General features: G+C 55.3%; 1 protein-coding gene across 1 annotated transcript; it reads left to right on the top strand.

The window, feature by feature from the left end:
* Positions 1-1,151: 1,151 nt before the first annotated feature.
* On the top strand, positions 1,152-3,540 carry LOC113982291 (zinc finger protein 708-like; the record flags this gene model as incomplete). Its single annotated transcript, XM_039389919.1, has 1 exon — positions 1,152-3,540. A coding segment is annotated over one exon (903 nt), but the record flags the coding sequence as incomplete, so codon positions are not given.
* Between the last annotated feature and the right edge of the window lie 9,384 nt (positions 3,541-12,924).

Genomic DNA, 12,924 nt, shown 5'->3' on the forward strand with positions numbered 1-12,924 from the left:
GCCCGGTGCCGGAGGGGGGACACAGCGGGTTTGGGGCCCCCCAGGAGTGCCGGGGGTGGGTGTGGAGCCCGGGAGCTGCCGAGTGTGGAGGGCGGAGCGGGGCGATGCCGGAGCTGGGGGACCCCCGGCAGCCTGGAGGGGGGAGCACGGAGAGGGAGGAGCCCCGGGACCCCCGGGAGCCTGAAACAGGGGGTGTGGAGAAGGGGAAGCCTGGACAGTGGGGACCCCCGGCATCCCCGGGACAACAGAGCGGAGAACCTGGAGAGGGGGAATGTCTGGGAACGTGGCACCCTGAAGGTGAGAGTCAGAGGAGAAGGGACCCCTGGGACCCCCAATACTCCCAGCATTTTTAAGTTGGACCCCCAGCATCCCAGACAGGAGAGACCCCTTGAACCCCAAAGGGAAGAGACCAGAGAGGGGGAACTTCTAGGAGACAGTTTTGGGCCAAGTCTTCGTATTTTGGAGTATTTTCTGGCTGAACCTTAACTTTTTGCAGTTTGAGGGGGGGGGTTCATCTTGCTGTTTCTGAGGGGGTTTTTGGCTGAATCTCAGAGGTTTGGGTTTTTCTGGGCTTAATCCTGGTGTTTTGGAGGGTTTTATGGTCACAGGATGCCCGGTGAGTTCTAGAGATGGACTTGGGCAGGAGGAACCCCCAAGCCAACACACTCAGCCCTTGTTTTCCCACCACATCAGGACTTCTCCTTCCCAAAGCTTGGGCGGATGGAGGAGGAGGAGGCTGCGAGGAAGAGGAAGATGCCTTGGTCCCCCCAGGCAGGTGAGGAGGAAGTCAGTGTCCCCTTGGGCGGGTGTTGTGCTGGCTCTGTCAGCCGAGCATGGCCCCGGCTGCAGGACAACCCCGCTGGCGCCGCCGTCCTGCCGGGGCCGGAGTTGGGGGGATGTCCTTGGCCTTCCCTGTGGGCCGGAGGCAAATCCCCTGCCTGTCCTTCGTGCTTCCTGCCCCAGGCCCCGAGGTGAGGACGGAGAGCCCGGAGGACAAATCCCCCCGTGAGACCCTGGTGGGAGAGGCCGTTTTGAAGGGCTCCCCGGCGCAGGAAGGCAGCGGGGAGGAAAAGGGCCGGAGATCCCCCCGCAGGAGGGGCTCCAAAGCCAGCCCAGGGTGCTCTGAGGAGGAAAGAGCCAGCCTGTGCCGGGAAGGCGGCCGGAGCTTGAGGGGGAGCTCTGAGCTGGTGGTCCCTGAGCAGCCTCCCAGCAGGAAGAAGCCCTTCAGGTGCTTGGAATGTGGGAAGAGCTTCAGGAAGAGCTCCGACCTCCTCACCCACCTGCACATCCACACTGGGGCACGGCCCTACTCATGTGCGGAGTGTGGGAAGAGCTTCAGTGACAGCTCCACCCTCCGCAACCACCGGCGCATCCACACCGGGGAACGACCCTACAAGTGTGGGGAGTGTGGGAAGAGCTTCACGCAGAGCGCCAACCTCCGCACCCACCATCGTATCCACACTGGGGAACTGCCCTACACATGTGGGGAATGTGGGAAGAGCTTCAGGGACAGCTCCACCCTCCGCACCCACCAGCGCATCCACAGCGGGGGACGACCCTACACATGTAGGGAATGTGGGAAGAGCTTCAACTGCAGCTCCCACCTACGCAACCACTGTCGTATCCACACTGGGGAACGGCCCTACGTGTGTCAGGAATGTGGGAAGAGCTTCAGTGACACCTCCACCCTCGTCAAGCACCAGCGCATCCACACCAGGGAGCAGCCCTACACATGTGGGGAGTGTGGGAAGAGCTTCAGTACGAGCTCCAGCCTCCTCACCCACCGGCGCATCCACACTGGAGAACGGCCCTACAAGTGCTTGGAATGTGGGAAGAGGTTTCACACCAGCCCACATCTCCTCCTGCACCATCGGACGCACACGGATGAGAGGCCCTTCCGCTGCACTGACTGTGGGAAGGGCTTCAAGCAGAGCTCCACCCTTGTCACCCACCGACGCATCCACACCGGCGAGAGGCCCTACAAGTGTGGGGAGTGTGGGAAGAGCTTTGCCCAGAGCGGTACCTTGACCAAACATCAACAGACCCACTGGTAAGAGAAGCGCTACGAGTGGCCCGACCCCCATTGGATGATCCATAGGAACTCATTTTGGGCACAGACCTGGTGACCCACGTTCCAGGTGATCCATGCTGGGCACAGACCTGATGACCCCTGTGTCCAGCCCTTGTCCCGACCCCCCTGACAGCAAGAGTGACCCAGGGTCTTGTAACTGATCCCTTGGGGAAGATTACAGTTAGTTTATCTATCTCTATCTATCTATATATATGTAGGGTTCACTTTAGATCAATTTTGTTTCCTTGTAGAGTAGGTTTGGGGCAGTTTTGGCTCCTGTCTATAGTGATCTAAAACCATAAAAATAACACTTCCTCTCTCTGGCTCCAAGCCCAGCCTGTCCTTTCCAGGGGTAGATGTTCCCCCCCCCTTCCCCGGGCGGTTCCTTTGCCCATGGGCAGGAAAGCCCCCACTGCTTCTGCAACTGGAGAGTGTTGGAGCCGTGGACCATTAACATTCCAGTCTCTCCCAGCTCTGCACCCCAAAAGTCGAGCGGGATCAATGTGTCCCCTCAAAGTGGCTCAATCCTGTAGCAGTTCATATTCCAGGCAGAATGCCAAAGGGCATCCTGGGACTCAAAGTCCTTCTGTCTCTGTCGCACGTGCGCAGTGAAGTGCTCGGATGGGAGTGCTTGAGGAGGTCCCATGTCACCGTTTGAAGTGTCTGAATAAGCTTGTGTTGATCTTAATAAAGCTCATTGGGTTACTGCACCCCCGTGTCGACTGGGTTCGTGCAAGACAAATGCTCTAAATGGCCGCCCCAATCGGGACATTCAACAGGCGTCGGTAACCAGAGGCCACAGGCCTTGGGACATCTTGCCATGGCATCCGTCCTGATGGAATTCCAAGGAAAAAGGAAGAGCTCTTCGACAAATTGTGCGCATCAGTCACCTCTGCAGAAACAGGACAAAAAGGGAAGAAGGATGGAAAAAGGACAAAAGAAGAAAAATCCGGCTTCGGCAAACAAGAGGTGACCTATTAGGATGGGAGGGATGTATTCCCACCCACGAGGGGAGGTGTTCCCCAGAAATTAAAGAAGAAGCTGAAGCTGTCAGCCAGTCCTTAAAAACGCTGGACAAAGACGTAGCAGAAAATAAACCGTTGGTGCTCTTAAATTGGATCATCACAAATGAACCGGCACTTCCATCAACCGGAACCCATCAGATACATCTTGGCGAGGAATTGGAAATGGACTCATCAAAAAAGCGAGTTCTGGAGGCGTTGGAGGCATTTAAAAACTGGGCTGCATGGAAGGAAATAACGATGGCCTTATATGCTCGCTACAGGGGAGCAAATCCAGCCGCAGCAATGGGCCCTGCTTCCCCTGTCCCTCCTGCAGCCCCTGCTGTAAGGGGGTACTTTTGAATTAACTGATCAATGGAGCACAGAGGCGTGAGAACGGGATCATATTAGGATGTGAAACCAGCTAGAGTATGGTACAATGTAACTTCATGGCAGGAGCGAATTGGAAGGTCCATTGTGCTTTTTAGCAAGTCAGCCTGATGTCCCCTATTATCAGAGCTGAGTTCTTCCTTGGTTCTGCTACATATTGCAAGATAGATACATCTACCCTTGAAACACAGTGGTAGAGGTCATCCATAGGAGTGAGAAAGAAAATGATGGAAGATTCTGTGGGCAGGGGTCGCTGGCCCCTTGCCCCACAAGTAGGGCATGCGCAGACTGTTGCCATGAGGTGATGATCAGGGGGGGTTTGGCTGCCACTCAGGCATCACCTTATACTGGGTACTGGCCCTACGTGGTGTAATGTGGAGCTGATAAAATGGGGTGTCAGAGCTGCTGAGCTGAGCGATCCTCATCCTGCCACCGAGCCTGTGTTGCTCCGCGGGGACGCCCGCTAAGCACGGGCACCGACCAGCTGCTGCAGATCCTGGCAGCCCTGGCCTGTCTGTGTGGGTAAGCACAGGTTATTGAGAGGAAGCAACTGAGAGAACAAACTTTTTAATATCCTTTTAGTGTTCCTGTAACTCCCCTTTTATGTTTATAGGATTTTTTTTTTTCCTTTAGTTTCCCTCTTTACTAACCAATATCGTGTTATCCATAATATTGTGTTAAGATCCTTTTTTGGTATCCATTTTCACTAGTTAATACTGTATTAAATGCTGTTAGTAGTATTTGTTTTAATGCTGCCCCATAAGGTGGTTATTTTGTATCCTTTTTTAGTTTTAGTCCTTGATTCTCTTTGCTAAGTTTATTATTATTATTATTCTCACTGTAATAAAAGATATTTTGTGTGTTTGAATATTTCTGGCACTTGTCTTTATTCCGGACATGTATCCAAACTGTTACAATTCCCTCCCACAGTGGTTCTGCAATCCCTGCCTTGTCCTTCCCATGCCTGGCAATGGCTGCAGGAGGACTTGCCCTCTCCCCTTCCCTGCTGAGCCTGAGCAGTCTGGAACTCTGCCAACCCTCCTTGCTGCCCTGTTTGCAGACTGGTTCCAGGTCTGCCTTTGCCAAGGCCCCAGGAAGCTCTGGGCTGGCTCTGGCCTTTCCAAGGGTTTGGGAGAGGTCTCCCAGTGACACTGCCCAGCCTTCTCAATATCCCTCACACCAAAACCTTTTCCATAGCCCACACTGCCAGAGGAGTGCCCAGGACACAACACAGGTTGTCCTGGTGGTTCTGGAGAATGAGAAGGGATTTCTTCCTCGAGGCCAACCCCTCCAATTGGATTTGAGTGCAGCTGAAAGGTTTCCTCAGCATTTTCCCCAGTGCCTCCCTGCCCTGAAGGTTTGTGGCCATCAGGCTGGAGCTGAGGGGGTTGGGCAGGTGCCTGAGGAGGGGGGAGAACAAGGGCTGTGTCCAACTGTGCCAGGAGGGCTGTGCTGGGCAAGGATGAGGAGGCTGCAGAAAACAGTGGCACTGGGGAGGGGAGAGGAGCAGCTGGAGAGACCTTGTGCCTGCCCACGCTGGGCAGGAGCTGCCCCAGGATGGCAGCTCTGAAGCACTCCCAGGATGTCCCTGGGAACAGGAGGGGAAGACTGGATCTGAAAATGGAACCTGGAAAGCAGAGAGCAGGAGTGTCATGGTGACACTGCAGGAGAGTTGCAGCCCTGGAGCAAGGTGACAGAAGAAGTGACCCAGTCCATGCAGTGGCCTCAGAAGATCCCACAGCATCCTGGAGATGCTGGAAGGGAGCCCCGTTCTGCTTCACAAGTTCCCAGGGCCTGTCCCTGCCTGTGCTCCAAGGGCTTCCACCCCCCAGGACTGTGCTCAGAGAGCACTCAGGCCTTACCCAGAGAAAGGGGCTCAGGAGGACAGTGTGGAAGTGGTAAGAGAGCAGCTCTGCAAAGACCAAGCCCTGCTGCTCCCTGGCAGTGCTACTGGGCTGGGATTATTGTCCCCTTCCCGTTTGCAAATACCCCCTGTCCTGCAGTGTGCTGTCCTTTAGGAACATCTGAGAAGAAGGGTCTTGGACAAAGAAGGCACTGCAGGGTCCTTTATATGGTTTAAATACTCAGAGCACAATTTATCATTTATACATCCCTGGGTCAAATTGAATGTGTAGACACTAAATTAGAAGGCAGAGGCATAATAATATTTCATTGCACAGAAAATTATGGCAAGGAGAACTCGATGACATCCACAAAAACCTGAGCAGGAAGGCTGGGTCATTAAGGAGTCTCATTCTGAATGCTACACACCAGAAAACAGGCACTTTATTGCTCCTGAGAAGCATCCAGTGATCATGTTCCTCAGAGCAGCCTTCAGCTCCTGGTTCCTGAGGCTGTAGATGAGGGGGTTCAGTGCTGGAGGAACCACCGAGTACAGAACTGACAGGGCCAGATCCAGGGATGGGGAGGAGATGGAGGAAGGCTTCAGGTAGGCAAATATGGCAGTGCTGAGGAACAGGGAGAGCACGGCCAGGTGAGGGAGGCACGTGGAAAAGGCTTTGTGCCTTCCCTGCTGAGAGGGGATCCTCAGCACAGCCCTGAAAATCTGCACATAGGAGAAAACAATGAAAATGAAACAACCAAGTGCTAAACAGCCACTAACCCCAATGAGGCCAATTTCCCTGAGGTAGCCTGAGTGTGAGCAGGAGAGCTTGAGGATGTGTGGGATTTCACAGAAGAACTGGCCCAGGGCATTGCCCTGGCACAGGGGCAGGGAAAATGTATTGACTGTGTGCAGCAGAGCAGTGAGAAAGCCAGTGGCCCAGGCAGCTGCTGCCATGTGGGCACAAGCTCTGCTGCCCAGGAGGGTCCCGTAGTGCAGGGGTTTGCAGATGGCAACGTAGCGGTCATAGCACATGATGGTGAGGAGGAAATACTCTGTTGCTAGGAAGAAGACAAAAAAAAAGAGTTGTGCAGCACATCCCATGTAGGAGATGGTTGTGGTGTTCTGGAGGGAATTGTGCATGGCTTTGGGGACAGTGGTGCAGATGCAGCCCAGGTCTGTGAGGGAGAGGTGGAGCAGGAAGAAGCCCATGGGGGTGTGCAGGTGGTGGTCGCAGGCTACGGCGCTGAGGATGAGGCCGTTGGCCAGGAGGGCAGCCAGGGAGATGGCCAGGAAGAGCCAGAAGTGCAGGAGCTGCAGCTCCCGCCTGTCTGCCAATGCCAGGAGGAGGAACTGGGCCATGGAGCTGCTGTTGGACATTTGCTCCTTCCCCAGGGTATTTTGATCTGTTGAGGAGGAAAAGTCACTGCTGAGTTAGACCAGGTATCTGCAGCCAAACATTACCCGTCTCAGCCACCCCACTCTCAGGCTCTCTCTCCTCTCTCAGACCTCCCTGCAGCTCCCTCCCCTGAGTTCTGCCTTTTGCTGCCTGAGGGGACCATTGGAAGCAGGAACTCTCTGATGGGCTCCCAAGGACTCCTTCTTGCTCTGCTGGGAGAGGGAACTTGGAATGCAGGCTGATCTCAAATTAAATGTAGCCCTGATACATCCAAGAGCTTCTCAGCTTTGCTGTTTGCAATTTGCCCAAATGAAGGACTGAGCTGAGGGAATTCTTTGGATTTGTTCACCCACTTGCACCTGCCACACTTAGGAGTGGTTGTGGAGGTTTGAAATCCCTGACATTTCCATTGCACTGCAGGTCAACTCTTGTGGGTTCTGAGGGGCACAGAGACGGTCCCTTAGTGCAGAGAGAAGAGCTGCTCTGCCCATCAGTCCTGGGCTCAGCTGCCCTGTGCTGGCAGCTTGGAGCTGGAGGAGCATCACACTCAACTGTTCCCCTCCAAAGAAACTGCCCAGAGATCCAGGAATCCATGTCCAAAGAACAGACTGACACACTCCTCACCTTTTCATCTGTCCCCTCCCAGAGTGAGACACAAAATGCTCCTTGCAGCTGCCCAGAGCATTTCCATGGATTTAGCACTGAGGAGTTTTCTCCATGGGGATCCTGTGCAGCACAGAGATCCTATGGCAGAGCTGTGCCCTTCTGGAGGGCACCTGCAGCCCTGCAGGACACCCAGGCAAACAGCTGAATACCCTGAAGGTGCCTGGAGGGCACTTGGGCACTTTGCTCCCACAGACACATCCCCACAGCAGCACCCAAAGGGTTTGTGTCTGCACAGGAATCTGCCACCCCTCTAAACCCCACACTGGCTCAGAAAACCCAGTGGTGAGAACAGGGAGAGCCCAGGCAGCAGGGGATGGCAGTGAAATGCCACAGTGCTGCTGCCAAGGGAGGAGGGACACAGAGAGACAGCTGGAAATCAGGGCCCTGTCCTTGCCTGGGCTCTGGCTGCTGCAGGGCAATGCACAGCCCAGCCCCCGTGGGCCTGAGGGCACAGGCTCTGCTTAGGCTGGGAAAGGAGCCCAGGCAGGAGCTGCTCAGGGAAGGGGTCTGTGCCACAGGGACAGCAGGGAGGGGCCCCCATCCCCCTGCCCAGCCCTTGTGGCAGCAGCTCCCTCTCCCTGCCTGCCTGTCTCTGGGTGAGGAGCTGTTCCTGCCAGCAGCCCCTGCCTGTGCCCAGCTCAGCTCCCTGCCAGTGCTGCCAGAGCCATCCCCAGCCCAGTGCCAGGGGCAGCTCTGCCTGGGCAGGGGCTGCAGAGCAGATCCCAGACCCCTGCGGTGGCTGGGAAGGGGGAGGTGTTCTGGGGGGATGTGCTTCCTGAGAAGGGCCCCTGGAAATGGAGGAGGTGGAGCTGAAGCTGTGAGGAGCCCTGAGCCTGCAGCTGAAGGGCCCTGCCCAGCCCTGCCCTGCCCTGAGGGGTCACTCCTTCCACCCACCCCTTCTCCCTGCAGGGCCGTGGCAGCTCCTTGGCCGGGCTGAGAGCTGCCCCTGGCAGGCAGCAGAGTCCCTGCCCCAGCACACAGAGCCCTGGGGGCAGGACCCTGCTCTGCCCCACAGCCCTGGGCACCCCTGGCTGCACCCCCACCTTCCCACCCCACAGGCAGCCCTGGCACAGGGAACCTTCTGGCCCTGGGCCTCTGAGGGGGCAGCAGCAAGTCCTGCTCTGCAGCAGCTTCTCCTGCTGCAGCCCAGCAAATCCAGCAGAGCCATCCTGACAGCTCCTGCCACTGCTGCCATTTGGCAGCTGGCAGAGGCACTTGCAGCAACTCCCCTGCACTGCTCTGCAGCCACAGCCTGACCGTGGCAAAGGGCTGGCAAGGTTCCTGCCCTGAGCAGCTCTGCCCTGCCCTCCCAGCCCAGGATCCCTTGAACCTCCTGCTCCCTTCTCCTCTCTGCCCTTGCTGCCTGCAGCTCCTGCCCTGCTCTGCCATGTGGCCACTTCCCCTGCACTGCAGCAACTGGGAGAGTCCTGCTGAAAGATCCTGGAAGCTGTGGGATGTGCCAGCTTGAGGAGATGCCTCCAGGAAGGGAAGCTGAACTTTCCTACAGCCAGAGAATTCTTCCTTCAAATCCTGGGAAGGTTTCTCCTGTGGTGAGAACTCAGTCACTTCCCAGCCCAGGCTACCTCTCATCTCTCTGCCTTCTCTCCTGTGCCCTGGGTGCTGCAGGCAGTGCCCTCAGCCCTGCTGGGCTGTGCAGAGGAGCTGCTCCTGGGCAGAGCTGTCTCTTTGAAGCTCTTCTTTGTTGCCAGGAGCTCCCTGTGTGCCAGGAGCCCAACCCAGCTCAGCAGCACAGGAACAGCCCCAGGCAGCCCTTTCTCTGCCCCTCTGGGCTCCTCCAGCTGTCCCTGGGGCTCCAGGGGAACCTGCTGGCACACAGCTGAAGGAAATAATGATGTTCCTTCTCTCAGCTGGGCACAGACACTTCTTTCAGCACTGTCATTTCTCCAAACAGACACAGAGTTAAGTTCAAGAGGCCCCTTTTCATGTCCCATCCTTGGACAGGAAACCCAGACAGTGCCCAGGAGGGATCTCCTTCACCTGCACTGAGGGAAGGGACTCAGCTGAGTCAACAGAGGTGTCTCCTTGTGGCTCTGCAGACCTGGAGCCAGAAGGACAATCAGCTCCCTGCACAACCCCCATGGGCTGGGATTCCTCCTGCCCCAGCTCAGTGGGCCCAAAACAGGCCCCTGCAGGTGATTCCTTGTCCCAGCAGCCCATGGGAATGAAGGAAGACCAAAGCCAGGAGTGACCTGCTGGGACACAAACCCCTGGTTCCTTCTGAGGGGCCAGAGGTGACCGAGATTCCTGCTGGGAACTGCAGGCTCCAATGGAGCAGTTCCTAGGGACAGGGCAGCAGCTGTGGGATCTTCTTGGAGGCTGCTGGGACATTGCTTTGGCCAACTGTGGTGGTAGAAGGTGCCCACATGTAGGACAGGGGAACCTGTCACTGTTCCTTCTGTCCAGAGCAGCCCCTAGAGGTGCTCAGGTGACCAAATGGAGTCAGGTGGCACAGGGAGAGAGGTCTCTCCCCTGTTCTTTATCAGGGTATTTTCTACATGTGCTCAGAGTACAATGGCAGTTGTCTCCTGGACATCCCTTCAATGCTGAACCTAATTGAGGGCAGCTGAGCCTGGACTGAACAGCCAAAGAGGGGCCTGTAGTGCCAGGGGAGGTGCCAGGGCTCTGCAGCACAAGTGCAGCAGCTGCCCTGGACAGCACAGGGCCTGTGCAGGAAGCCCGTCCCCATTCCCAGCAGTTGTGGGACAGGCACCACCCAGGGCTTCTCAGACACACTGGGGGCCTTTGGGGCAGGGAGTGAATCCCAGCCCTGCAGGGACACAAAGGCTGTCCCTTCTCTGCCCAGCCAAGGCCGGGCCAGGCACGAGTCCAAATCCCATCAGCCCAGGCTGTCCACACTTGTTTCCTCCCTCTGCTGGCTCTGCTCTCCCCCAGCATTTCAGCAGCATGTGCTGATCTCCTCAGGGATCAGGCCTGGGATTTTCCACCTGGGCCTGAGTGCCAGCACGTCCCCCCCCAAGGCCATTGTCAGCAAAGCCTCTGCCCAGCCCAGCTCTCGGGGCTTTCAGAGCAGCTTTCCCCACTGCAAGTCTGTTCTGACCCCGGTGCCCCCGCTGAGGGGCTGCAGCCAGACAGGCCCCAATGCCCTGTGTGTGGGGCACAGGAGGAGGAGCTGCAGCCCCAAGTCTCTCTTCCTTCCACTTGCAGGCAATAACAGCCCAGGCCTGCTGAGACAGTTCCCAGGTTTTGGTGCTGTGATGGGCTGGGAGAGAAGGCCAAGGAGACACAGGAGAGAAAGAGCAGGAGAGAGGTGTCCTCAGCGGGAAGGAGCTTCTTGGAGCTGTGGAGCTGCTCTGGGGGATGAAGGAATTGGGTGAACTTTTGTGGGTGAGGGTCAGAGGAGAGACTAGTTTGGGTGACATTGTGGAGTGAGACAAAGAGCCCATTCCAGTTGGCTTTGATAACCCTGGAATTCACTGGAAAGGCACCAGGACAGGATGCAAAGAGTCCCAGAGGTTTGTGCAGGGTCTTGGTCAAGACCCCCCTTGGCACACAGGCCTTTAGAGCACAGCTGGCAGGTTGGTGGGCAACAGGGAGGCTCATCTGCATCTGCTTCTGTCCAAGAGGAACCAAGAGGTTGCCATAGAAACTGACCATAGTAATGGGAATGTAGAATGTATGGTGGTTGCCATGGTAACAAGCATAGCAATGGGACTGTATGATGGTTGCCATGGTAACTGACCATAGCAACAGGAATGTATGGTGGTTACCATGGTAACCAACTGTAACAGTGAGAATTATGATGGATGCCGTGGTAACTGAGCATAGGAACGGGGTTGTATGATGGTTGCCATGGTAACTGACTGTAGTATTGGGAAAGTATGATGGTTGCCATGGTAACCAACTGTAGCAGTGGGAAGTATGATGGTTGCAATGGAAGCCGACCATAGAAATGGAAATTGGAGTGTATGATGGTTGCCATGGTAACTGACCGTATAAACGGAATTGTATGCTGTTTGTCATGGTAACTGACCATAGGAACATGACTGTATGATGGTTGCCATGGTAACTGATTATAGCAATGGAAATTCATTATGGTTGCCATGGTAACGACTGTACCATCGGGAATGTCTGTTGTTTGCCATGGTAACTGACCGTAGCAACGGGAATGTATGCTGGTTGCCATGGTAACCAACCATAGCAACGGGAATGTGTAATGGTTTCCATGGTAACTGACCATAGCAATAACAACGTATGATAGTTGCCATGGTAAATGACCGTAGCAGTGGGAAGTATGGTAGTTTCCATGGTAACCGACTGTTGCAACGTGACTGTCTGATGGTTGCCATGGTAACCGACCATAGCAATAAGAATGTATGATGGTTGCCATGGTAACCGACCATAGCCACGGGAACGTATGATGGTTGCCATGGTAACTGACTGTAGTAGTGGGAAGTATTGTGGTTGCCATGGTAACTGACCATAGCAATTGGAATGTATAATGGTTTCCAGGGGACCTGACCGTAGGAACGGGGTTGTATGATGGTTACCATGGTAACTGGCTGTAGTATTGGGAATGTATGATGGTTGCCATGGTAACTGACTGTAGCAGTGGGAAGTATCATGGTTGCAATGGATACCGACCATAGCAATGGAAATGTGCGATGGTTGCCATGGTAACTGACTGTAGCAATGGGAGTCCATGATGGTTGCCATGGTAACTGACCGTATAAACGGAAATGTATGCTGTTTGACATGGTAACTGACCGTAGGAACAGGACTGTATGATGGCTGCCATGGTAACTGATTATAGCAATGGGAATTCATGATGGTTGCCATGGTAACTGACTGTATCATCGGGAATGTATGATGGTTTCCATGGTAAGTGACAGTAGCAGTGGGAAGTATGGTAGTTTCCAGGGTAACCGACTGTTGCAACGTAAATGTCTGATGGTTGCCATGGTAACCGACCATAGCAACAGGAATGTGTGATGGCTGCCATGGTAACCGACCATAGCAAGAACAATGTATGATGGTTGCCTTGGTAACTAAGCATAGCAATGGGACTGTATGATGGTTGCCATGGTAACTGACTGTAGTAGTGGGAAGTATTATGGTTGACATGGTAACTGACCGTAGCAATGGGAATGTATGAGGGTTGCCATGGTAACTGACTGTAACAACAATGACTGTATGATGGTTGCCATGGTAACCAACCATGGCAATGGGAGTGTGTGATGGTCACCATCGTAACCGACTGTAGCAACACGAATGTATGAGGGTTGCCATGGTAACTGACCGTGGCAAGGGGGCTCAGTGGCATTGCCCACGGCTCCCACTTCTGCAAATTGGCTTCTCCTTCAGCAGCCTCAGCCACTCGTCGTGGGGGCCCCCACACAGCAGCTTCCCACCTCTGTGAGGTTCTGCAGCAGCCCAGGGTTCCTTCGACCCCACAAGGTCTTGCAGTGTCCCCATGGCCCCTTGATTCCGTGAGGCTCCACAGTGTCCCAGGCTCTCCCTGCTTCCATGAGTTTCCCCAGTGCCCCAGGTTTCCTTTGGTTCCATGAGACCCAGA

Source organism: Pipra filicauda, unplaced genomic scaffold (assembly GCF_003945595.2).
Source record: "Pipra filicauda isolate LSUMZ 115617 unplaced genomic scaffold, ASM394559v2 scaffold789_size180692_pilon, whole genome shotgun sequence".
Lineage (NCBI taxonomy): Eukaryota > Metazoa > Chordata > Aves > Passeriformes > Pipridae > Pipra > Pipra filicauda.